This window comes from Ixodes scapularis, unplaced genomic scaffold, assembly GCF_016920785.2.
Source record: "Ixodes scapularis isolate PalLabHiFi unplaced genomic scaffold, ASM1692078v2 PGA_scaffold1__304_contigs__length_218370807, whole genome shotgun sequence".
Taxonomy (NCBI): domain Eukaryota; kingdom Metazoa; phylum Arthropoda; class Arachnida; order Ixodida; family Ixodidae; genus Ixodes; species Ixodes scapularis.
The window spans coordinates 7,154,737-7,180,809 of NW_024609846.1; the positions used below are offsets into that span (position 1 = coordinate 7,154,737).

General features: G+C 46.0%; 1 protein-coding gene across 1 annotated transcript; it reads right to left on the reverse strand.

Moving 5' to 3' along the window:
* Positions 1–21,566: 21,566 nt before the first annotated feature.
* LOC120842065 (rhomboid-related protein 3-like) lies at positions 21,567–22,658 on the reverse strand. Its single transcript, XM_040213090.2, has one exon. It carries the CDS (start codon positions 22,656–22,658, stop codon positions 21,567–21,569), a length of 1,092 nt encoding a protein of 363 aa, XP_040069024.2.
* Positions 22,659–26,073: the final 3,415 nt, after the last annotated feature.

Here is a 26,073-nt window from a genome sequence, read left to right on the forward strand (position 1 = left end):
TTTCCCTAGATCGACACAAATTGCTCAGATTGGGTCTGGCTCGAAGCGGACGAGCAACTCTGACTACTCGGAGATGTTTGAAGCAGCTGCAGCCAATCAGGAATGCAATATTTTCTCGTGACACCCCTGTGGTGGTGATGATGACAACTGAAGACTTAGTTCTGGTTTGAAATGGATCGTTTTTGGTAATAAACTGTTTCAAAAAGATGAGTTAGTATTTTTAGCGCAATTTAAAGATATAAACACATGTTTTTAGGATATAACTGTGCATCTAAATACTGCAAGAAAAATAAAATTGCATGATGATGGCAAGTCGTAGCAATTCGTTTGCTGTGTGTGAACGCAGGCGGCCCGTGTTGCTGGTGTTGCGACGTGAAGTTTCTGGGCAAAATTGTCGCGTCTGAAGCGGGCCTTAGGGAACTGAATTCAAAAACCAACCCACCTGAAAACGTTTTTTTTTTTTTTTTTTTTTTTTAGTATTTTTATATATATACTTTTTTTTAAGTTTTAACATATCGACACATAATTTTCACGCTAATTCACTTTTAGAAGTGCTTTTATTAACACTCTGGCTTTCTAGTGCTTACAATAGCTTCTCGGTGAGCTAATGCCGGCTCTGCAAAGGGAAAGGCATCTTCCCACGCTTTGCAGGCTGTAAAGCTGTGGCTTGCACAGCTCTAGCATGTCGTACCTCGCTCACTGGCTCCATCGCGAAGCATAGGTGCTGCATGAGTCGTGCCACACCGTAAGGCCATATAGACGCTTTGCAGCAGCTGTGCATGGAGGCCGCCATAACTGACCTTCAGTTTTTGTTTCCTCTTATTTCGTTTATTTCACTTCATCATTACCATAGCAGGCCAGGTTATTGCCTTACTAGATTTAACTGCGTCCTTTTCTAAAGCATCGGCCTTTGTAGAGGATCGTCAACTACTGTTTCAGTTGCTCGGCATCTCGGTAAGACAAGAGAAGGTCAGCAATGGCGGCTGCAATTGGGCGCGTGTGTAAAGCGTCTATACGGTCAGGTCACAGCACCTGGGACCATTGGTCACTGCACTCGGCTATTGTATGGTGGCATGGTCGGGGCATGAGGCAGGGGTACAACTTGGAAATGCTGATCTTCATCACATTTGAAACACAATGTTTATTACTTTTGTGCCGAGTTGTCAGCATTTTAAAGGTCAGAAAGCAAGCAGCAGTGACTGCAAGAAAACAAAAGTTTAAAACCGCTCTTACTGAGAATCTTTTATGAGCACTAGGAAGCCACGTAGTGTAATTAAAACGCTTCTGAAGGTAAATTAGTGTATAAATTAAGTGCTTGTGCCTCAAAAATAGAAAAAGAAAACTATTTAAATATAATTATAAGGATAAAAATATACACCAGGAGGACTTAAACCAAAACTACAGTCTAAGTTTGAAATTTGACACCTTAAACCACTAGGCCACCACCCAATTTTATTTCCAGGTTGTTTATCAAGGTATATGAATTTCGTTTGCAGCTGTCGGCTGCAAGAGAGATTGCCTTATTTACATTTATTTTACTAGCCCCACCAAATATGACAATTGACAAACAATAGAACCTCGTTTGGCGGCCGAGGCACTGTGCTTGCATCAAGGCAAACTAGCCTGGCTTGGTAGGCTTATATTTTGTTTCATCACCCGTTTAGGATTCTGTTGTCGCTCATGAAAAGAAAAAGAAAACTGACTAATTCTGACTTATTCCGGTGTGCAGGTACCCTTGGCAGTAAACTCTGCTAAATGGGGCAAAATATATATGTTTTTTTAGCAAATATGCATTGTTTTAGCAAAATGAGCTAAGCTATTTCACTAAGGCGAAACAGAACGAGCCTCTCCACTTGGGTCTGTTTTTATCTCTTGCAGACACTATTTCCTGCTTTTTGTGGTTTGTATCAGACTTTTGTGTCTCTGTCCGGCCAAAGCATCTGTGTTAGACTAAGACTGGGTTCTTTAGGATATGTGCAGGTATTCTTCGCAGCAAATGGTTGCCAATCAGGAACACGAGTTTGCTCTCGGCCACCAAGAGCAAATATTTTAAAGGTGAGCTATTACCCGCCTATATAAGTTTTGTGCTTCATTCCTCTTGGATGCCATTTCCTATGTGTAGTGGTCTTGCATTAGTATTTTGTTGTCTCTCTTCTGCAAAAACACCCAAGTTTGACTAAGATCGAGGTCTTTCTTAAACATGCAGGTCTTGGTGGCAAGCACCAGCTAATCAAGGCCAGAAGTTTGCTCTTTGCCGCTCATGGCAAGTGTTTTCAAGGTGAGTAATTGATGCCTATCTGAGTTATGTGTTTCATTCCTCACAGACACTCTATTTCCTGTCTTTATAGTGGTCTTGTGTCAGGCTTTTGTGTCTCTGACCAACCAAAGCATCTGTGTTAGACTTTGCTCTTTAGGATATGTGCAGGTATTCTTCGCAGCAAATGGCTGCCAATCAGGAACACGAGTTTGTTCTCGGCCGCCAAGAGCAAGTATTTTCAAGGCGAGCTATTGCCCGCCTATATTTTATTTATTTATTATTTATTTATTTATTTGGTGATACTGCAAGCATTCTGTAGAACGCCGAGGCAGGAAGTGTACAAAAACAATATTCAAAAACAAGCGGAAGTAGTATAAACAAACAGACAGAGCCACTACTCAACAAATTGCGACAGTAGTGCTTCACTAAAAGTATCTAATGATCTCAAATTTACAACACTTTCAGGAAGCTTATTCCACTCACACGTTCTAGGAAAAGAGGATGCTTTGAACAAAGTGGTTCGACATAATGGTTCGACAAGTGTTGATTGGTGTTGGCCTCTCGTGGCCCTTGTTTTTGTAAATGAAGTGTAATCACAGAGGCGCGTTCGCAAATTACCTTGTATCAGATTATAAAGAAACTTCAGCCGTTCTGTTTTTCTCCGGGTTGCTAAATCACTCAATCCCGATCTTGGGTACAAATCTGCAACGGATGACATAAAACCATAACGGTTGTACACAAACCGCAATGCTTTTTTTGCACAGTCTCTAACATATCAATTGACAGCTTTGTATGAGTGTCCCATACAACACATGCATATTCTAGCATTGGTCTTATGATGGTTTTATAAGCAGTCAGTTTAGTTTCAGGTGAACACAGGTTAATATTTCGTTTAAAAAACCAGAGCTTCCGCATTGCTTTATGAGCCATAAACTCAATATGTGCACTCCATGACAAATCAGAGGTAATTAAAACTCCGACGTATTGATATTGTTTAACAGTCTCGAGTGGTACTCCATTGATAGAATATGTAAAAAACAAAGGGTTGTTCTTCCACGTCACGGCCATTTGAACACACTTTTTACAGTTCAGAACCATATTCCATTTTATGTACCATGCATGAACCAAAGATAGACAATAATTTAATTTTTCTTGATCAGACAGGTTGTTTAGCTTAGCAAATAAAACTCAATCGTCAGCAAAAAATTGGCTTTGTACAATGGGGTGGTGTATCCTTAAATTGTTAATTAAAATTAATAACAAAAGCGGCCCAAGGACCGAGCCCTGGGGCACGCCCGAGAAAACGGGGGACTCGGGGGGAAAAAACAGAGCCAACACTAACATACTGCGTTTTGGGTTTTATTCCTCTTGGATGCCATTTTTTAAATGTAGTGGTCTTGCATTAGTATTTTGTTGTCTCTCTTCTGCAAAAACACCCAAGTTTAATTAAAACCGGGTTCCTTCATATACATGCAGGTCTTGGTGGCAAGCACCAGCCAATCAAGGCCAGAAGTTTGCTCTTTGCTGCTCATGGCAAATGTTTTCAAGGTGAGTGATTGATGCCTATCTGAGTTGTGTGTTTTATTCCTCACAGACACTCTATTTCCTGTCTTTATAGTGGTCTTGTGTCAGGCTTTTGTGTCTCTGTCTGGCCAAAGCATCTGTGTTAGACTAAGACTGGGTTCTTCAGGATATGTGCAGGTATTCTTCGCAGCAAATGGCTGCCAATCAGGAACACGAGTTTGTTCTCGGCCACCAAGAGCAAGTATTTTCAAGGCGAGCTATTGCCCGCCTATATCAGTGATGTGATGGCTGCGCCAATTGTGCCAAACTGCGCCAAGGGGCTAACCCTGCTACATCCTGCTACATTTTGCCAAAATATGGGTAATCTGCGTCAAAGGGCCAATTTTGGTCGCCTTTCAAAACTGAAACTAAACTAAGTACCGTAACTGAGCATGCATGAGCTAGGCGGCGCAAACGGCCGCCCGACACAAAATACCCTGCATCAATCGTCCATGGTTTTTTCCGCCATGCCGTCTCTCCTTTCATGTCTTGTCGTCTCGTAAGCGTAAGCCTCATCTCGCTTTTTTTTTTAACGATAGTGGCCGGCGTGTGTGTGTGTGCTGCGACGCTAGCGTGCTGGGTACCAGCCATGACGTGACGCTGTGAAACGAAACTATGTTTCGGCGCGGCGGGAGTTAACTTTTTGAGCTGAAGCTCTCGCTCCTGAAATCAACGGCCGCAAGACGTTGGAGATATGGAGCTTCCTAAACTGAAACATAAGGACCGCCGCATGTTCATCAACATTCATGTTCTTGTTTAAAACATACGCTGCTCCAAAATCCCTCTCTAGCTCAAAGACTGCTGTGTCGAAGTATTGATTACCTAGGTTTCTCTTGGTGGGCTTTCTTTCGAGAGGGACCCCGGTACGTGAAAAATGTGTCGCGAAGAAAAGTTGAAGTGAGCTGAAGCAAAGAAGGGAATGTCTGCACGCTGAACCCACAGAGCGCGCTTGTTTGTCTCGAGTTCAGTCGTTGCACAAAGCGACCCTGGCTCGCGATGTCTTGCATCAATGCGCTCAGGTTCTTTTTTTCTGTGTTTATCTCATACCTCACCTGCCGGCCTTGCAAGTACGCGGCGCTGGACTCTTTTTTGTCGCATGCTGGGCAGTTACATTTTGCATAGACTTTTGGCAACCAGTTGGCGGCAGAGCGGAGAGGCATGGTTTCGGTTTCGATCGAACAGCCGTTTCGCTCGCGCGACGAAGCACGTGACCTGCAAGCCTGCAGGAGTTGCCCTCACGTGCATGTGAACCAACGATGCGAACATAATCGCACAACAGAGGCACCAGCCGGGACGCTTGCAATTCATTGTTTTACATTTAATTAGTTTTGATGAAAATCTGGCACGTCGGCAACCAGTAAAACAGTGGCAAGCAGTTTTTCGGAATTGCTTGGCAATGCCTACAGCACTGTACGCTTGTGGGATGTCGCAATATTTCTTTGGAGACATTGAAATTGGACATTCATTACTACCCTAAGCTAAAGCAAAGCTTGCTCCAGCCTTGCAGAATGTTTCAAAAAGCAAAAAGAAATGTGTCATGTCATTGGCATTTCAGTTACATCTTGAAAGACTCCCAGGTGGCCGAACTTCACCATAATTGGTTTAATTGGCGAGCATGATTCTCTTCGCGTGTCCAGCATCTAAAACAAATATTTTTATTTTTATTAGAATATCTGCTTTAAAAGCTACTTTTGCTGCTCCAAAGGCCACTTTTTCTGCTCCAAAACGGCTTAGGCCAATCACATCACGGCTATATGAGTTTCAGCATTTGTCAAGGAGTGCAAAAATCACAGCCCGGAGGTTGGCCATTGCAAAAATGTTGACTCAGAAGCGCATAGGGAGGAAGCTTTACAAAAGTATCCACCTGCCTCTACAAGTGAAACCAAAAATAAGAATCTGGGTTCCATTTGAAAAAAAAATTGTCAGCCCGAATTAACTCAAGGCGGCACGGAGCAAACAAGCCATGGTACGAGTAGGCTTGGTTCAGGCTTTTGTAGGGGTGGTCGATGACTTGGTGTTTTCTAAAAAGTTATCTTTTTCTAAAAGTGTGGTGGTCGAATATTCGGGGATGGGCATTGAGTCAGGATCTTAAGGTAAAAATTTCATCCACATGCCGGGGTTCATATGCCTTGTCCCCTTAGGTAGGGGGACAAGGCCTTCAAAATTTTAGGTTCGCAAAAGGGGTGCGTCAGTATTGACGTCTCATTTTACGTCAGGCCTTTAATTTTAAAACTCCCTATGAATGACATGGCTAAAATTCGTTTGGGTGTACTTCCTCCCAGCAAGTATATGGTTCTGTCTCAAAAGGTCTAATCTGATGTTGACTGCGCCTCAGGTCTCCACCGACGATTCATCAGGACGAGACCCAACCGGGACACTAGGGAGGAGCGGCTTAAGCAAGGGAGGCTACATATACGACAGCTTCTTGCGGACAAGAAACGAAAATAAATAGATGGTGAGTGTTTCAATTGCTAAGCCTTTTGGCATGCACATTCTGTTTGTTATGATTGAAGATTCCTGCAGAGTTCAATTTCAACTATTGTTAAATACCGAGCATGCGCTCAGATCGCAGAAGCGCCTACCCTCTGATTCGAAACGATCCGCAACTAATCAAAGGGCATACCAGACACCCATCCACCTGTTTTCAGCAATGCTCAAAATATTAAAAGAGCACATCAAGCGCCAGGTGCTTTGGCGTCTTTGCCACAATGGCGCCAGTTGCAGAGCTGACAGACCTGTGACTGGCACAAGCCATAGCATGGCCTTTGGGAACCAGGGAATCGAGATTAAAGAAGTAGCCCAGAAATTGGAGGCGGGTGGTGAAGGTGAGCAGAGTTAATGAAAAACAAGGATGAAGGGGGTCCGTCGCATGAGGCATCTATGTCCCGTGCATGTAATTTGAATGTGCTGTAGGCAGCTACTCGAAAAAAATTGTTACTTGTACGTAACTATTCAAAAATCTCTCTTGCAGTTTTCACGGCCCACAAGCCAGCAGGTGCCAGTTCGCTCTCGTTCAAAGGTGAGGATTCCAGATTTTCTAGTTTGCTCTGAAGCAGCAATACTGAAGCCAAACAAGCGGTACGGCATATTTAATTGACGGAACTTAGTACGACTGGGGACGCTTTCACTGAAGCTTGTTTTGCTGCAATACACGCGTGTATTGTAGCAAAACAAGCTTCAGCGAAAGCGTCCCCAGTCGTTCTGAGCTCCGTCAATTAAATACGCCGTATCGCTTGTCTGTCTGGCTTCAGTGTTGCTGTAGGCGACAAAACATGTGCCCAGTTTTGTCACAGGAGGCATATTATGTCACGCACATGTAATTTTGATTTTATCTGGCTTAGTGTGCTGTAGGTGGCTGGTCAAAGAGATTGGTACTTGGACGCAGCTAATCGCAAATCTTTCTGACAGTTTCCAAGGCTTAAGAGCCAGCAGGTCCCAGTTTGCTTCTCCTCAGAGGTGAGAATTCCAGATTCCCGAAGCAGGAATACTGAAGCCAGACGACCGGTACAGCATTTTTAATTGACAGAGCTCGGAACGACTGCAGGCTCGTGCATTGAAGCTTATTTTTCTGTAATACACGCGAGCGACATTGACGTATACCCAGTTACGTTGCAAGAGGTTATCTATGTCCTGCACATGTAATTGTTTTAATCTTTTCGACTTGGTGTACTTTACGGGGCTACTCAATGTAATTGCTACTTGAACGCAACTAATCGCAAATCTCTCTTCCAGTTTCCATGGCCTACAAGCAAGCAAGCACCAGTCTGTTTTTCCTCAAAGGTGAGCATTCCAGATACTTTAGTTAGGTGCAAAGCAGGAATTGTGAAGCCAGATGAGCCGATAGGTTTATTTAATTGACGGAGCTCAGATTGATCCATGGCAGTGGAATGGAAGCTTATTTTTCCACAATCAAACGCAGACATAATTTTAAATCTATCCGGCTTAGTGAAGGATTGCTACTTGTTGCAAACTAATCACAACTTTTTATTTTGCAGTTTCTATATGGCTACAGCTAGCAGATTAAAAGGTGAGGATTTCACATTCTGTTTTCAAACAGCAAGTTTTTGAATGAGGGTCCTAAACAATTAACTTTCTTTTGCAGTAAATGCCAGATCCTCCAGTTCAGGAATATGTTAAATATATTTGGTATGGATAAGCCCAGTGTTTTGCTTCTTTATTCATAATTTGACAACAACAACACTTTTTATTTTATCACTCAGAAATACACACAAGCAGAGACTGCGTTGCAAAGAAATGTCGTGCTGAACGTGATATTACAACTCGCATATAGTTTTATTGGTAGCCGATATAATATATTGGATTCCAATATCCATAATACGCTGAGTATATTGGAATCGTAAACCCTTATTGGATCCCCATACGACACATGGGGATCCAATAAGGGTTTATACGGTATTGGATTCCAATATTTTCAGCGTATTATGGATATTGGAATCCCATAACAAATCCTTATTGTAATACAATACAATAAATGTAATGTTTTCCAATACACTGTCTATATTGTATTGCAATACAATAAAAAGATATTGTTTACCAATATCCATAATACGCTGTTTATATTGGGGTTTTCCAATAGGGATTATATTGAGTTTTTTCTTTATATAAAAGTTATATGAAAAAAAGTGCTCTTCCTAAATTAAGCCGCACCACTGAATGTACAATAGCGTGTAACGTTTGTTTTCAGCGAAAGAAAAGGATGCATTAAAAAAAGGCCAATCATTTTGTTTCCTCTCTGTTAGAGCTTCTTTCACGTACACGCAAAATGTGGGTGTCTACGTCTAAAAGAGTGGAATTGACATTTCCTGCAGGGCTGGAAGGCCTGACTCAGTTTGGCTAGCAACTTGAAACCTATGGGAACCTGGGGAACTGAACCACAAGAGTGAGAGTGACACCCGCCTTGCACTTCCTGAGCGATGGCACCATGAGGAAGGGGGAGCTGCCCTAAAGTTAATGCAATAGCAGATGTGTCGTTCCACTGAACCCCTATACAGATGATACCAAGCAGAAACTTATTAATAAATGTGTTATTAAAAACATGGAATGTGAATGGCACGGGCAAGAAGGAGGAGATCAACACAGCGCTGTGTTGTGTTCAGATCCTCTGTTCCCATATTCTTCATGATTTCTTTTCAATAATTGGCTACTAACTAGTCCAATCATCACCACTAGTCAATAAAAGTATGCTGCTATTTATTACTATGCATTAACACTGTGCTTGCAGTTGAATCGTACAGTCATTTATTAATGGTCAAAAACAAAAAGGAGGGTGCAAGCTAGCTAAACAGGCTAAACACATAATTTATTAAAGACGGGTTCTCTGAAGGATGACACAAACGCAGAGAAGTATCAAACACAGCTGAGTATTAATGGGCAAAAAATGAATAGGCGACCCAAAAAAGAAAACGCAGGAGAAGACATGGAGTCAGTTTTTACAATTCCTCTTCTGCTTGCCACCACTTTACAAAGGGAATTCCTTCCTGGGCCTTACAACGTTTTACTGTTCACAACCCCTGACATACCCAAGGACAGTAAACATAAAAGAGCAACCTACTAACATTTGGGTAAATGTGGTTGAACAAACAACAGGGAATGCCTTGAGCTTTCAACCTAGGAAATAAAAAATTGCACAACATCAAGATTAAAAAACAAACAGACGGACGCATCACACCTGTTTCTAACAAAAATATTGGCCAAGAAGCTTCTTCCACTCAATGGCAAAACACAGGGAAGGCACTAATATATTTCTAGGTTTCATCATTGTTAGTGATTCTTTCAGTATACCCTTGTGGTCACTCTCTTTAGTCAAAACTGTTTCATCATCATCATTCATTAAATCATCATGACAGTTGTGTTCTTTAAAGGGGTACGGAAACAAAAATCGAAATATTCAAGTTTCGTTTGGAAGGGAATCAAGTATGAGGGATAATAACCGTAAATGATAATCGCACGTTTGTATTTTGAACGGCTGGCTATATTTTGCGTTCCAGTCGGTGCACTCCAGCAAGCGCTCGAAGAGAAGCGAACGGAGAGCGCGATGCGTCAGGGGATATCCGGCGCAAACAAAAGCAGAAAGAAAAGATTCCCCGCGTTCGTGGAGTAGCAAGGCAGGCGTGGTTATCAGCTTTGCCCTTGGTGGCGCTGGCAGCGTTGTGGTGGTGTCAATAGCGTCAGCGCGTTACAACCGAGCCGTTCGAAGTACCCGTGGCGTGACGAGGTTGTGGCTGGCCCACGTGGGCTGGCCCAAGGAGCACGTAGCTTCCACAATACTGTTAGCTTAGGGCTCAACGGGATGGGGAAAGCAACTTTTGTTCGAGTTTTAAGCGACGGGCTAATCTTCGAGGGGGAGAATGGCTGTTTCCGGTTGCACGAACGAGGGTCCGAGAATGAGGGGAGTCCTTCCTTTCCGTCTTCTTGGACCGTTTGGTACAATGCGCGATTTGTGAGTTGAGCCAGATGCGCGTAGGAGACAAGTGATAAGCGAAGCGTGGGTTGCCTGCATTCCCCTGAGACAAACAAAACATGTCACTTGATCTCCAAACAGGAAAGCTTTACATGCTTCGTTTGTGGCAGACCATGATGTTCACAATGGTTCAGCCGTGCAGTGCGATGCTTGGGGCCACTGCTTGCTCACTTAGAGTTCGAGAAAGGGGGGTGCCGTAGCACTTCCCAATTGTCCACGGGGTTATGATGCGGCCTGCAAGGAGCTCTTTTGTATTACTTCATGAGTGAGCTGTGTTTAGTGCGACTCATTATTTCTTTATCACATGCCTCGTATGTGGTGATGTGGCAATCCCTCTAAGTGAAAAAAGTGTAAATGTGTTCAGTAAACATGATAAGCTGTAAATCATGTAATAATAATATAAGAATATGCAATACCATATATGATTTTTGTACAATTTACAAGTTCTGTTATGTGTATTGGACACATTCCAATGAAATGTTCACTGGGGTCTATACTTCATTTCACCCTTCGTCCGAGCGCGGCGGACGCTACCAGCCAATCCAGCGTCGGGACAGCGTCATGTGACCTTGTACTCCACATAACCAAAAAGTCGCATGATACTCTCCCGGCGACAGATTGGCTGGGGTGGCCCAGCATCCACTGGGCCACCCCAGCAGGTGCCCATTTCATGCCAAGCACCCTTTACCAAGGGTGTTAGCGAGCACCCTTTATGAAGGGTGCTTGCCTGAACGCCATAAGGGTGTTAGCCCGGGGACAAACTAATTTACACCCTTAAATGTGTAAAAACTTTTACTGTGTACTCAAGGCTTCTCTTTCCCATTAGTGCCAGTAAGCTTGTGTAAACTGAAAAATATTGTAACTGAAGAGTAGAGAGTTTTAGTAGATCGCTCCCATGACTCCGATAACGATACCCGATACTCCGGCACCGCCTCCCTTGCGCATGCATAGTATCGTTATCGGGGCTATCGGAGGTATCGGAACGATCTACTAAAACTCTCCATTGTTGCACTGTCCCTTCACCTAAAGTTACTTCTTTTTATTTTATTTTTTTTACTGCTGCACTACCGGGGGATCTTAATGGTGGGACAACATACCATCCCTGAACCCACGACGACTAGAATGGTGGTCGCAACCAGCGTCGTAAGACTTGGTACTCAAAAAGGTTCAATAAATATTGAGCAGACTTGCAGCAGCTTCGCGTGTCATTACTATGTAAAAGTTTCTGGAGTTGAGTTCTCAAACTTGACCTCCCGAAACTCTTGACAGTCTTCTGAGGAACACCCAAATTTTCTGGCAGTCTGTGATAAATTATGTATTAAGTGTATAACTACAGCCACTTTTGGCCAGTGACTGGCCGGAAGTCAATGGCTAGTGGCTGGCCAAACGTGAATGGCCAGTGGCTGGCCGAAAGTGACTGGCCAAAGCTGAATGGCCATTCTCTGGCCTAAAGTGAATGGCCAGCCACTGGACAAAGGTGAATGGCCAGTCACTGGCCTAAAGTGAATAGCCAGTCACTGGCCTAAAGTGAATGGCCAGTCACTGGCCTACAGTGAATGGCCAGCGACTGGCATAAAGTGAATGGCAAGTCACCAGACGAGGACGAAAACACTGCTATTGCCGAGCACTTTGGCCAAGCTTGGGCCATCGAAAATCTGGTTGGCCATAGTACACTTGCCAGCGATGGCCCATTCACAACGTGCTGCTTGGGTCGGCTGTCATCTTGCAGCTACGGGCCAAAGTCGCCAAACAAGTGCCAAAGTTAGGCCTCGCTTTCCGATAGGTCGGCTGTCGTCTGGCAGCTACGGGCCAAAGTCGCCAAACAAGTGCCAAAGTTAGGCTTTGCTTCCCGATAGTTCGGCTGTCATCTGGCAACTACGGACCAAAGTCGCCAAACAAGTGCCAAAGTTAGGCCTCGCTTTCCGATAGGTCGGCTGTCGTCTGGCAGCTACGGGCCAAAGTCGCCAAACAAGTGCCAAAGTTAGGCTTTGCTTCCCGATAGTTCGGCTGTCATCTTGCAGCTACGGGCCAAAGTCGCCAAACAAGTGCCAAAGTTAGGCCTCGCTTTCCGATAGGTCGGCTGTCGTCTGACAGCTACGGGCCAAAGTCGCCAAACAAGTGCCAAAGTTAGGCTTTGCTTCCCGATAGTTCGGCTTTCATCTGGCAGCTACGGGCCAAAGTCGCCAAACAAGTGCCAAAGTTAGGCCTCGCTTCCCGATAGTTCGGCTGTCATCTGGCAACTACGGACCAAAGTCGCCAAACAAGTGCCAAAGTTCGGCTTTGCTTCCCGATAGTTCGGCTGTCATCTTGCAGCTACGGGCCAAAGTCGCCACACAAGTGCCAAAGTTAGGCCTCGCTTTCCGATAGGTCGGCTGTCGTCTGGCAGCTACGGGCCAAAGTCGCCAAACAAGTGCCAAAGTTAGGCTTTGCTTCCCGATAGTTCGGCTGTCATCTTGCAGCTACGGGCCAAAGTCGCCAAACAAGTGCCAAAGTTAGGCTTCGCTTCCGGATAGTTCGGCTGTCATCTGGCAACTACGGACCAAAGTCGGCAAACAAGTGCCAAATTTAGGCTTCGCTTCCCGATAGTTCGGCTGTCATCTGGCAGCTACGGGCCACAATCGCCAAACAAGTGCCAAAGTTAGGCTTCGCTCCCGATAGTTAGTCTGTCATCAGGCAGCTACGGGCCAAAGTCGCCAAACAAGTGCCAAAGTTAGGCTTTGCTTCCCGATAGTTCGGCTGTCATCTGGCAGCTACGGGCCAAAGTCGTCAAACAAGTGTCAAAGTTAGGCTTCGCTTCCCGATAGTTCGGCTGTCATCAGGCAGCTACGGGCCAAAGTCGCCAAACAAGCGCCAAAGTTAGGCTTCGCTCCCGATAGTTAGGCTGTCATCTGGCAACTACGGACCAAAGTCGGCAAACAAGTGCCAAAGTTAGGCTTTGCTTCCCGATAGTTCGGCTGTCATCAGGCAGCTACGAGCCAAAGTCGCCAAACAAGTGCCAAAGTTAGGCTTCGCTTCCCGATAGTTCGGCTGTCATCTGGCAACTACGGACCAAAGTCGGCAAACAAGTGCCAAAGTTAGGCTTTGCTTCCCGATAGTTCGGCTGTCATCTGGCAGCTACGGGCCAAAGTCGTCAAACAAGTGCCAAAGTTAGGCTTCGCTTCCCGATAGTTAGGCTGTCATCTGGCAACTACGGACCAAAGTCGCCAAACAAGTGCCAAAGTTAGGCTTCACTTCCCGATAGGTCGGCTGTCATCTGGCAGCTACGGGCCAAAGTCGCCAAACAAGTTCCAAAGTTAGCCTTCGCTCCCGATAGTTAGGCTGTCATCTGGCAACTACGGACCAAAGTCGGCAAACAAGTGCCAAAGTTAGGCTTTGCTTCCCGATAGTTCGGCTGTCATCTGGCAGCTACGGGCCAAAGTCGTCAAACAAGTGCCAAAGTTAGGCTTCGCTTCCCGATAGTTCGGCTGTCATCAGGCAGGTACGGGCCAAAGTCGCCAAACAAGCGCCAAAGTTAGGCTTCGCTCCCGATAGTTAGGCTGTCATCTGGCAACTACGGACCAAAGTCGGCAAACAAGTACCAAAGTTAGGCTTTGCTTCCCGATAGTTCGGCTGTCATCAGGCAGCTACGAGCCAAAGTCGCCAAACAAGTGCCAAAGTTAGGCTTCGCTTCCCGATAGTTCGGCTGTCATCTGGCAACTACGGACCAAAGTCGGCAAACAAGTGCCAAAGTTAGGCTTTGCTTCCCGATAGTTCGGCTGTCATCTGGCAGCAACGGGCCATAGTCGTCAAACAAGTGCCAAAGTTAGGCTTCGCTTCCTGATAGTTAGGCTGTCATCTGGCAACTACGGACCAAAGTCGCCAAACAAGTGCCAAAGTTAGGCTTCACTTCCCGATAGGTCGGCTGTCATCTGGCAGCTACGGGCCAAAGTCGCCAAACAAGTGCCAAAGTTAGCATTCGCTCCCGATAGTTCGGCTGTCATCTGGCAACTACGGACCAAAGTCGGCAAACAAGTGCCAAAGTTAGGCTTCGCTCCCGATAGTTAGGCTGTCATCAGGCAGCTACGGGCCAAAGTCGCCAAACAAGTGCCAAAGTTGGGCTTTGCTTCCCGATAGTTCGGCTGTCATCAGGCAGCTACGGGCCAAAATCGCCAAACACGCGCCAAAGTTAGGCTTCGCTCCCGATAGTTAGGCTGTCATCTGGCAACTACAAACCAAAGTCGACAAACAAGTGCCAAAGTTAGGCTTTGCTTCCCGATAGTTCGGCTGTCATCACGCAGCTACGAGCCAAAGTCGCCAAACAAGGGCCAAAGTTGGGCTTCGCTTCCCGATAGTTCGGCTGTCATCTGGCAGCTACGGGCCAAAATCGCCAAACAAGCGCCAAAGTTAGGCTTCGCTCCCGATAGTTCGGCTGTCATCTGGCAACTACGGACCAAAGTCGGCAAACAAGTGCCAAAGTTAGGCTTCGCTTCCCGATAGTTCGGCTGTCATCAGGCAACTACGGACCAAAGTCGGCAAACAAGTGCCAAAGTTAGGCTTCGCTTCCCGATAGTTCGGCTGTCATCAGGCAGCTACGAGCCAAAGTCGCCAAACAAGGGCCAAAGTTAGGCTTTGCTTCCGGATAGTTTGGCTGTCATCAGGCAGCTACGGGCCAAAGTCGCCAAACAAGGGCCAAAGTTAGGCTTCGCTTCCCGATAGTTCGGCTGTCATCTGGCAGCTACGGGCCAAAATCGCCAAACAAGCGCCAAAGTTAGGCTTCGCTCCCGATAGTTCGGCTGTCATCTGGCAACTACGGACCAAAGTCGGCAAACAAGTGCCAAAGTTAGGCTTCGCTTCCCGATAGTTCGGCTGTCATCAGGCAACTACGGACCAAAGTCGGCAAACAAGTGCCAAAGTTAGGCTTCGCTTCCCGATAGTTCGGCTGTCATCAGGCAGCTACGGGCCAAAGTCGGCAAACAAGTGCCAAAGTTAAGCTTCGCTTCCCGATAGTTCGGCTGTCATCAGGCAACTACGGACCAAAGTCGGCAAACAAGTGCCAAAGTTAAGCTTCGCTTCCCGATAGTTCGGCTGTCATCTGGCAGCTACGGGCCAAAGTCGGCAAACAAGTGCCAAAGTTAGGCTTCGCTTCCCGATAGTTTGGCTGTCATCTGGCAGCTACGGGCCAAAGTCGGCAAACAAGTGCCAAAGTTAAGCTTCGCTTCCCGATAGTTCGGCTGTCATCTGGCAGCTACGGGCCAAAGTCGGCAAACAAGTGCCAAAGTTAGGCTTCGCTTCCCGATAGTTTGGCTGTCATCTGGCAGCTACGGGCGAAAGTCGCCAAACAAGTGCCAAAGTTAGGCTTCGCTTCCCGATAGTTTGGCTGTCATCTGGCAGCTACGGGCCAAAGTCGCCAAACAAGTGCCAAAGTTAGGCTTCGCTTCCCGATAGTTCGGCTGTCATCTGGCAACTACGGACCAAAGTCGCCAAACAAGTGCCAGAACTAGACATACTGCCTTGGAGTTCGGCTGATGAGGCATTTGATGTACGCGGGTGGTCTTTATTTTAATTAAATAGAAATTAAGTTTTATTTGGCTGGCCACTTTATCTTATTTTGTTGATCCGACTTTTTGCGATGCGATCTAGTCGCGGAGAGGCTGAGCCAATCAACGGTGTTCGGAGCGAGAGTTTTTGAGAAGCGACTTACCAACGAAGACGTTGGACTCGCTGATCGCGCACGCCAGAGGGACCATCTAATTATTTTTTTTTTGCGATGCGATTTAGTCGCACGGCGCGACTGCTTACTTCCCCGGTGAGAATGCGCCTTTACAGAAAGTGCTGCCATCGAGCTATCGCTGCGCGAGACTGATGTGCGCACGTCTCCTCAACAAAAATTATTATTAGGTGGCACATTGCAAAACGCGAGCGTGGCTCTGTCCGTGTCTTGCATTGTGATCGAGCACTGTCAAATCCTAGCGATAACAAAGAGCGGAAACGACCGCGGCTCCGTGGCGCCGCTCCTGCATCACACTTGGTGAATTAAAATGAAATTCCGGAACTTGTACTATTTGAGCGTGATGGTACTTTTTAAACATTTAGAAAGTGGAGACACATAAGGGACGATGCAGACAGGACAATCTTTCAACTTCAACAACATTTATTCTCGGCTTCATGCTCACAGCCCGCCAGCTCCATGGGAGTACGGAAAAGTGAATTCTCGGGGGAAGGAGAGGAGGCGGAGGAAGTGTACGCGATCCCCCTGTCCTGCGGGGCCAGGTACATCGGGCAAACGGGGCGATGGCTCAACGACCGACTCCGAGAACATCAGGTGGACGCCGAAAAAGCTGCTTCTCGGCACCTGATCGTCATTCATTGGAGAAAATGTCCCGGCTGCGCTCCTAATTTCACCGGCACAAAAGCTATGGGAGGCCACTGCGAGCGAGTCGGGAGAGGAATAATTGAGGCCTATCGGATGGCGACAAGCCCGCAAAACATAAGCACCCCTTCCATTTCGCTCTCAAGAAAGGAGATTATCTTTCTGAGGCCCACAATGGACGCCGAACGCTGACAGACTAGTCAAGGCGACAAGGTCACCGGCAGAAGCGGCCTTTCCTTTCATTGCGTTCCACTTCATTCCAGAGAAGGGCTGGGATTCCCCCGTCCCTTATTTTCCTACTATTGAACAGAACGGGATACACTCTCTCCCCTATAGCTTTGGCTGTACAGCGGAGTATATATTTTTTTGTTTCTTTTATAAGTTTTTTTTTTTTTTTTTTTTTTTACTTTAAAGCGTTGAAAATGCAGAGGGAGCTTAGTTGCGTTGTTGATTCCCCTTCGACGTCGCCTTTTGCAAATCCTCCCCACCTGCTTTTTTGTCTTCGTGTGGCTGTCAGTGAAAGCGACACCCGCTTGAAGCAAATCAAAAGGGTGGAGCGAAACGCATGACCTCTCTACGTAGGACGCGTAGGACAAAAACGTTTGGACGAAAATTTGTCACGTGAATCTCTCTGTCACGCTGATGGGATCCCTGGGGCTGTTGTTTTCGCCGTTTGCCTAGTTATACAAATAGGCGGGCCCCGTAGGTCCGGTTTTCGAAATGCGCACTTCAATGTTCTGTTGATTTCGTACAATGCAGACGCGGCCGTGTTTTTTTTTTTTTTTTTTTTTTTGTCGTAAACGGCCGGAATACTTCCATGCCAATTTTTCGGTAACAGGCATGTTTTTCACCGTAGTTCGTGGAATTTTTGTTATGTGCTTGTTGGACATGCTTCGACAAAAACTGCTCTCCGCCGACGACGAGACGTCAGTTGAATGTGCGCAACCTTCTTCTCAAGTGTGTTTGTGGGGTGCCTGAGTTGGATTATGCATCTATCAATTGGCTACATGATATCGCTCTTTTATTAGTAAGTACACTGCAAGCATGCTTCTGACAGTAGTCCTGTTTTCCTCTCAATCTCCGCGGTTTTTTTGTGCGATGAGTTTTGCTTGGCATGAGGGCAGTGTTAATTCTGTTTTATAATTTGCTTTTCGTTTTACAGAGAAGTGTGACCTTTGTAAATATGTCGAGAATACACTGTGTGTAATCATAGTGGTTTAATAAACTTCTGGGAGCGATCGAAAACATTTTGTTCGTCCGTGTATGTGATTGGATTTGCACCAAATGATATGCAACGTACACATACTTGCACGACGTTCGGCCAATACGGAGCAGACGCATCGTAGAGTTTTCGCATAATATTGCGCGAACGCTAGGCCGGGGCGAAACGGCTGTACTGCAATACCTGCCGGATATCAAACGGAGTTGCAAAACTGGACGTTTGAGTGATAATGGAACCGAGTTTCGGCCGGTACTGTCACGATACTGCAAAGTATTGCCGTGCTGCTTGGCAACGGAGGTGATGACATCTTACCATCGTGTTTCCAACGCTTATTTAATTTAATTCTCTTCTAGGGCGCCTGAAAAAGCACTTCTGTGACACACCATAGATATTCCAAACTTGGGCAGGCCTCTTGGCTTTCTTTGCCACTTTTGGCACTTATTTGGCACTTCAGTGGGTAGCCAGACAAGAGCCACACTTCGGCATGCCCCAAATCGTCAAATTAAGATTTACTGCGGCAGTTATGGCTCAAGTATGGCACTACTTTGGCACTCCTGTGGCGGACAAGAGAAAAGCCAAACTTTTGCACGTCCCAAATACCGAAATTAAGCGTTGCTCTGGCAGTTATGGCTGAAGCATGGCACCAACTTTGGCGCTCCTCTGGCGGACCGGAGAAACGCCAAACCTTGGCATGCCCCGAATTCCCAGATCAGAATTTACTATGGCAGGTATGGCTGAAGTATGGCACCAACTTTGGCGATCCTCTCGCGGACAAGAGAAAAGCCAAACTTTGGCACGTCTCAAATACCGAAATTAGGCGTTGCTCTGGCAGTTATGGCTGACGTATGGCACCAACTTTGGCGCTTCTCTGGCGGACCAGAGAAACGCCAAACCTTAACATGCCCAGAATTCCCAGATTATGATTTACTATGGCAGTTAGGCTCAAGTATGGCACAAACTTTGGCGCTCCTCTGGCGGACCTGAGAAAAGCCAAACTTTGGCACGTCCCAAATACCGAAATTAGGCGTTGCTCTGGCAGTTATGGCTGAAGTATGGCACCAACTTTGGCGCTCCTCTGGCGGACCAGAGAAACGCCAAACCTTGGCATGCCCCAAATTCCCAGATTAGGATTTACTATGGCAGTTATGGCTCAAGTATGACATCAACTTTGGCGCTCCTCTGGCGGACCAGAGAGAAGCCAAACTTTGGCACGTCCCAACTACCGAAAGTAGGCATTGGTAGTTATGGCTGAAGTATGGCACCAACTTTGGCGCTCCTCTGGCGGACCAGACAAACGCCAAGCTTTGGCATGCCCCGAATTCCCAGATTTGGATTTACTATGGCAGTTATGCTCAAGTATGGCACCAACTTCGGCACTCCTTTGGCGTATCAGAGAAGAGCCTAACTTTGGCATGCCCTAGGAGCGCCCAACTAAGGCTATATTTAGGCACCGTACTTTGGCACTGATGAGTGCCATGGTGCAAAAACCTAACTGCGCCAAAGTTGGGCCCTTATGTTTGCCAGACCTTTGCCCAAGTTGGGCATTCCTCTGGCGTGCTACCTGCGTAGCTTCAAATGTTTCTCGAAAACGAAATGAAAACATTTATTAGTCATGCTTTCAGTTTTTTTCCCGAAAGTGTGTGAAATATTAATTACGCCTTTTATGTCGCGATTGTTTACTATAGTCGGATGCAACCTAAGAACAATCTTTTAGCTCCACCCACAAGCGCATTGCGCCCATGTGAAGTGCCTCCGCCGTCGAGAAAGTAGTTCGCTAGCAACGTTGCTTTTTCTTCCTCCAGGAAACGTGTCTTAAACTACTACAATATTTATTTAATTCATTCAGGACATTTAAATAAGTTAGAATACGTTTTTGTCAACGAAATAGCTGTTTAGTAAAGAAAGAAAGTCATGTCCAATGTACCGTCTTCCCAATTAATTTTCTGTCCAAGATACTGTCTAACATACCGTCTAACATACCTCTCAGCAGTGCTAAGCCTCGCGCCCGCTTCGAAATTTTTGTTGGCGATAGCGTCGCTGGATTCTCACGTTTTTGCGCAAAAACTGCTGCAAACGCAAGCCGATACCATTAAGATTTCGTGGCGTAACCTCGGGCACGTAAAACACGGTGCAAAAAAGCAGAATAATTGTCACGAGAAACTACTGTCGCGTTGCTAAGGCCAGCAGCCATGTTGAACTTTTTTTTTTTTTTTCAAGAGGATTGCGATTGGTTTACGGAATCGTGACGTCATGAAAACGATTGGCTGGCGTTTCTCGGCGTAGGATTACATTTTCCTCTGAGAGGCATTTCCGGTTTTTTCTTAGCTTGCAACCAACTATAATGTCGCTTGATAACTATGTTGAGTACAAGAGCTAGGGTGTAGTTGACTGGTACTTTATTGGACAAACTTTGTTCAATACAAGGCACCGATGAAAAACACTTGTGAAAATCCGCTTCACACAGGTGCGATTGTTGTTCCACCCAAAGTTAGTAACACATCATGCAATTTTGTTGATGAGAATATTTCAATGGGAAATAGCCTTTATCAGCTCGTCTTTTGGTATTAGGAAACTCATTTAACTTACAACATGATTTTCGCTCAAACTTAATTGTTCATTTCAATATTCTCCTTTAGAGAGAACTAAAACAGCTAATATTTAATATTTTTGAAGAAACAAAACGCCCCGTGTTCTAGAGCTCATATTGAAAGCATTAAGGTAGAGGTAATGTGCTTGATAACAAGTTATTTTTCATCCGCTAATAAGTGCAATATTACACTTTTTTTTACACACTTCTTACCTCTTACAACACATTTCTTATCTTCATTACTCTTCGGCGGCTGTAGTAGTAGAGCACTAAAAGTACAACACGTCGTCAGTTTTTAATTGTTGCTGGAGCTGATAAGTTTCAGGTGCCTTACACTGCATTCGAGGTGTCTGCCAGTAAATATTTCGTAAATGCTCACACTAAAATCTTTGAACTTTTAATGCAATCGTGAAACAACAACACTCTCTTTTACTTGTAGATGAACATCCAGTATTTTGCCAAAACAATACTGATAAAACACTTAAAACGCTGATATTGATGGTAGATGCGGCGGGATTATATATTAAAAAAAGAAAACAAGAAAAAAATATATATAACAGATGTCTAGAACTCTCTCTGATCAGAAATACTCAATACATACGCTTTAAAGCTATTTCATCAAAATTATATAAATGTTAAATGTTGCGAAAAATGTTCTACAATATTGGTTACTAGGAAACAGATAAAATTAAAGAAAAAGAAATTACGAAACGTTGTTCTTAAAGTCTATATTTCGTACACAAATGCCTTTTTTTATTCTTGTTTGTGACTTTTACACCCAGGTTCATTCTCTGGTGCTTTTTTGCGCTGCTCTTGAACCAAAAGCTTAGTACAGTTTCCGATTAGTATTTTGTCGCTAAGGCATGCTAACGTGTGCTTTGTCAAAATTAGTTAAAAATAACAGCTTTATTTTGCAGAACGACTGCCTGGATTTTCTTTGGAGCTTACATTCGATAGTATTGGAGCAAACACTTGGGCGTAATATTGAAATCAATCGGACGTTCTTCGGAGCACGAATTGTTTTCAGTATCGAGAAAATATGCATGATCACGAGAAAACATTCATGAGCATATTCACACAACTTCAATTTGTGAACAGACACTCGTGCTAATACCCCAGATCTAAGAACACACCATGCACAATGCAGAAAATGAAGAAGGTGAGGTACGAGAGACACCAAACCCAAATGACTCTGCATTCCCGCTTTGTGGGAGCTCTGTTGCGCAGCACATCTCTTCCCAAGGTGATGCCCGCGATGATGCCAGCGAGGTGCGGGAGAGCCACGATGTCGTGCTGACTCCTCCAGCGCAGCGCTCCATAGTAATCAATGGCCGTGAAGGTTGCGACTACCACGATGCGAGGGACGTTGTTCTTGAACTGGCCGTAGTTGAAGGCGACATCAGCAACGTGAGCCCAGAGCACTGCGTAGATGGCTCCAGACGCGCCCACCATGAACGGGCTCTTGCTCAGAAATCCCGTCAGAGCTGTCATCAGGGAGCCTAAAAAGTAGATAAAGGGTATCTTCCATGCGCTGTGAATGGCGCTAAAAGGCATACAGGCCAGGACGTGGGCAACTGTGTTGCTGATCATGGGAAAGGTGTCGATCTGAAGCAGGACGTAGGAGAAGCAACGCCAGATCTCTACCTGACGCTCTGAACTCATGATGAGTTTGTCGTCGTATCTAAAGTAGCTGGTGGCTTTGGCCGGATTTGGACAGCACCAGGTTGAGTGGTACACCAAGGTCACCAGCTGACCGATGCAGATAATGGCGTACATGGCTACCGGCAACAGGAACAAGGGGTAGTCAATCATCGCAATGCGCAAAACCCTGGCGTGCTGAAGTCTGTTGACAAAGATGCTGGCAGCCACTTGAAAGAATCGGAAGGCGCGCCTCTCTCTCGCAGTTCGCGGCTTACCGAGTGTCGCGATGGCCAGAAATTCCTCGAGCGTGAGTGCCCCTGTTGGGTTCCAGGAGCTTAATTCGAGCACTTCGTCCAGGATGCTTCGAGGGCAATCTGGCATTCTCTTCAGTTTCGACGCCAGTTTCACAAGACCAACGCTTTCTTGTTTAGTGGCCGAGTAGAACACTCGAGACCAGTAGTCGATCTTGTCAGTCCCAAAGAACTGGGCAAATTTTTGACTGGGCTCGTCCATCGAGGTATTGAACATGAATTCTGGGCTGACCGTTGGAAACACCATTGCGGCTTGCATGCGTCAGCGTGATGACTTGTCTGCGCAAGTTGGCGGGAGTATACAGTTCTTGGTCGCACTGTCGCCCAAATATCGACTCGGACAATTTAGAGAGACCGTGCGAAAAGCAGCAGGGACCACGCAGACCGTGGCACCTTATCGCGTGCTGCGAGTTGACACATGGAGATTAGGTTTCAGCGCAACGTGCATTTGCATAAGGGGCACTCATCAGAAATTGCCGAGATCGAATTCGCCCGGTTTGCAGCAAAGAACTGAAGAAAAGAGGAAAACATTCCGGGATCAATAGGGGCTGGCTACCCTGAGTACAACACTTTTTTTGTCGTTTTTGTAACACTCTTCAGCATTTATGCTCTAGACTAGATAAAAAGAAGAGATGCCACTCAGCACCTGGTAGTCCCGTGCTGGCTGCCGCTCCTTGCGTTCAATATGTCCAATTTCCTTCGCGCAAGCCACGTCAATATTTCAAGAACTATCTCGTTACCATTGATTTTAGTCATTGGGGAAGGCAATTTCTAAATACGTACTAAGCGTCGTTCATTCAAGACAAAAAACACGACAAATAGTCATCATGAAAAATGTAAAATAAAAAATTCTCATATTTGTAAAATGGTAAAATCAAAAATGTAATTGTAATAAAAATGATATTGTAATTGTAATAAAAATGCAATTGTAATGAATTGTTATAAAATATTAAATTCCGACAATTGTAATGTATGTACCTCCTTCTTCTACTTGAATAAGCATCGGGTTACACTCATCCCTTAACAACCGCCGCTGAATACATTATCCTGAAGAAAACGGGTATATCATGCGCCGTTTTTCAACACTGATTCTAGTATAAAAAGTAGCTTGTATATACAACAATGTGACATGTTATATCTACGAAACATATAGGCACATATTTTTAACTGAGCTGTCAGGGTTACATATTAATTACAAAAATATGTTTGTTGGAGCATACTTAAACGACGGGATTGATTTTGCGTTCATCTAATAAGAATATAAATAAAACAGGTTGTAATTTTCCCGGCATCACTATTTTCACCTGAACAATGCTCATACAAACGATTCTCATTCAAAACCAAAAGCGCTCCTGCTACGGCCTTCATAACCCTTCCGTTTTCATAGCAACCGAAGCCCTTTATTAGCACTGGAAATAATTAAAGCAAAAATTATTTTGTGATAAATATCACATTTAAAAGAAATAATTTGGCAGTACAATTTATTTCCGTTCCAGCACAGATGATTGCTTCTAATCTAAACATGGCTTGCATTGGCTTCATAGCAGTGACCATTTCTGGGCGCTCAGCGCGTATGCCTCCTGAAGCAGGTATTTCGAAATTAAATTTATTTTTCTCGACAAGTACAGGTGGCAATGAACACCAGCACAATACATGCAAGCCATGTATTGTTTCCTATTCGCGGCGAGAAGTTTGGCTATCGCCGCCTTTGGAATTTTTTAACAACCCAGAGCGAGGATACCTCAACTTCCTCTGCTAGTACAAGCACGTGCAGTGCCAAGCTTTTATGCACTATGAAAATTAAAACATAGCCGCAGGGGTAGCACATGCACTACCCATAGTGATGAAAACAGAAGCGCGCCTGGTAGCCCCAGACCAAGCTTCTCACCGCAAATAGGCAACTAGCGCTGCCACAAGTTTTCTTCTCATTGCCTTGAAAGACTTCCCTTCAGCTCGAAGAAAATCCGAGGTAGAAATATTTCCGTTTGTCACATTCTAGAACAAGTTCAGCCGGACGCAGTTGGTTTGGTGACCTCCGTAGTTGATGGGTGCTTAAAACCGCAATCACACTGATCATCGTACATCATAGAAAATACACAGCGTTCCTTTAATGAAAAGACGGTGAGTGTGCAGGCGAGATGGTGACAGTTAATCATGACATCTAAAACCCGCGGTATTCGAATCTGGGTCCGCTGCGTGCGAAGCGGGAATGGTTAGCGCTGAGCTTCGCCACAACGTTAAAAGTTCCGCTCTATACTTTAGGGGCTTTGTAGCTCCCAATACCCACTAAACCCGCACTCTGGGTAGTAGTAGTAGTAAACAATATTTGTTTGCCCAAGCATGTGTTAATGACTGAACGGGAAACCCCTAGGGTCGCTCCGCCAGCCACCCCTCAGACGGCGGCATGAACGCTCTGGGTTTTGGCGGCGTCTTCAGCCAGCTGGACTAGTTGGTTCTGCACCGAGGGATCGGAGCAGAGGAGTAGGGTTTCCCAGCTCTCCTGGTTGTCAATCTTCTCCAGTAGGGGGTGAGACTTACGGTCGATCTTGCTGCACTCCCACACCATGTGTCGGAGGTTGGCGTGGCCGCCGCAGAGCATGCAGTTTGGCTTGTACTTGTCGGGGTACCATTTGTTGAGTAGGGAGGGGCTCGGGAAGGAGCCCGTCTGGAGGCGGCGCCATGCCACCGACGTCCTCTTGTCCAGCGAGGGGTGCACGGGTGGATAGCGTAACCTCTCGCCAGTGTAGTGATCGAGAATGTCCCTGAATGTGACCAGCCTGTAACTCCGCGAAAAAAAAGCCAGAGAAGGGTCCAGCGGTTCCCCGGCCCGGTGAGCGAGTTCTCGGGCCGCGCCGTGTGCCTTCTCGTTGCCGGGGAGCGACGAGTGCGCCGGTGTCCAGATGAGCTGTACTTTTGTTGACGTCTTCTCGGGGTCACCCAGGATTTTGAGCGCGGCTGTAAAGATTCTTCCTTTGGCGAACTGCCGGATGGCTTGCTGCGAGTCGCTGACGACGATGCGTGCCCCCCGGACTCGGATCGCGAGGGCAATGGCCACCTCCTCCGCGACTTCCGGTTCCGACGTCTTGATACTGCAGGTCGAGATCACTTCTCCTTGTTGGTTGTCCGCTGTTGCGACCATGGCGCCCCCGCCGGCTCTAGCAGCGTCCGTATAGAGGACGCCCTCCGCGATGCTTAGCCGTTTCTGCAGCGCCTTGACTCGCGCCGCTCTGCGTTCCGCGTGATGCGTAGGGTGCATGTGCTTTGGGATGTTTGGTATGACGAGGGCTTCCCTGACCCGCCTAGGGACGTCGGCCTTCTCCCCCGTTTGCCTCTCGTAGCGGATTCCAAGGCTGGCCAAGATGTGGCGCCCCGTGGCACTCTTCGTCAGCCTCTCCAGCTGCGAAACACGCTGAGCTTCTATGATCTCCTCTACCGTGTTGTGCAGACCTAAAGCCGCGAGCTTCTCGTTCGAGGTGGTGTCCGGGATGCCGAGTGCTCTCTTGTAGGACTTTCTGGTGAGACAGTTGAGCTTGCTCGTTTCCGTGAGGCCGAGTTTTAGGAAAGGGAGGACGTACGCCAGCCTACTGACGACGAAAGCGCGTACCAGACACACGAGGTTCTTCTCCTTCATGCCAAAGTTTCTACCGGCGATTCTGGAGATG

Excerpts from the sequence above, each read along its gene's own strand:
- LOC120842065 (XM_040213090.2), bottom strand. The coding sequence starts at position 22,658 with ATGGTGTTTCCAACGGTCAGCCCAGAATTCATGTTCAATACCTCGATG.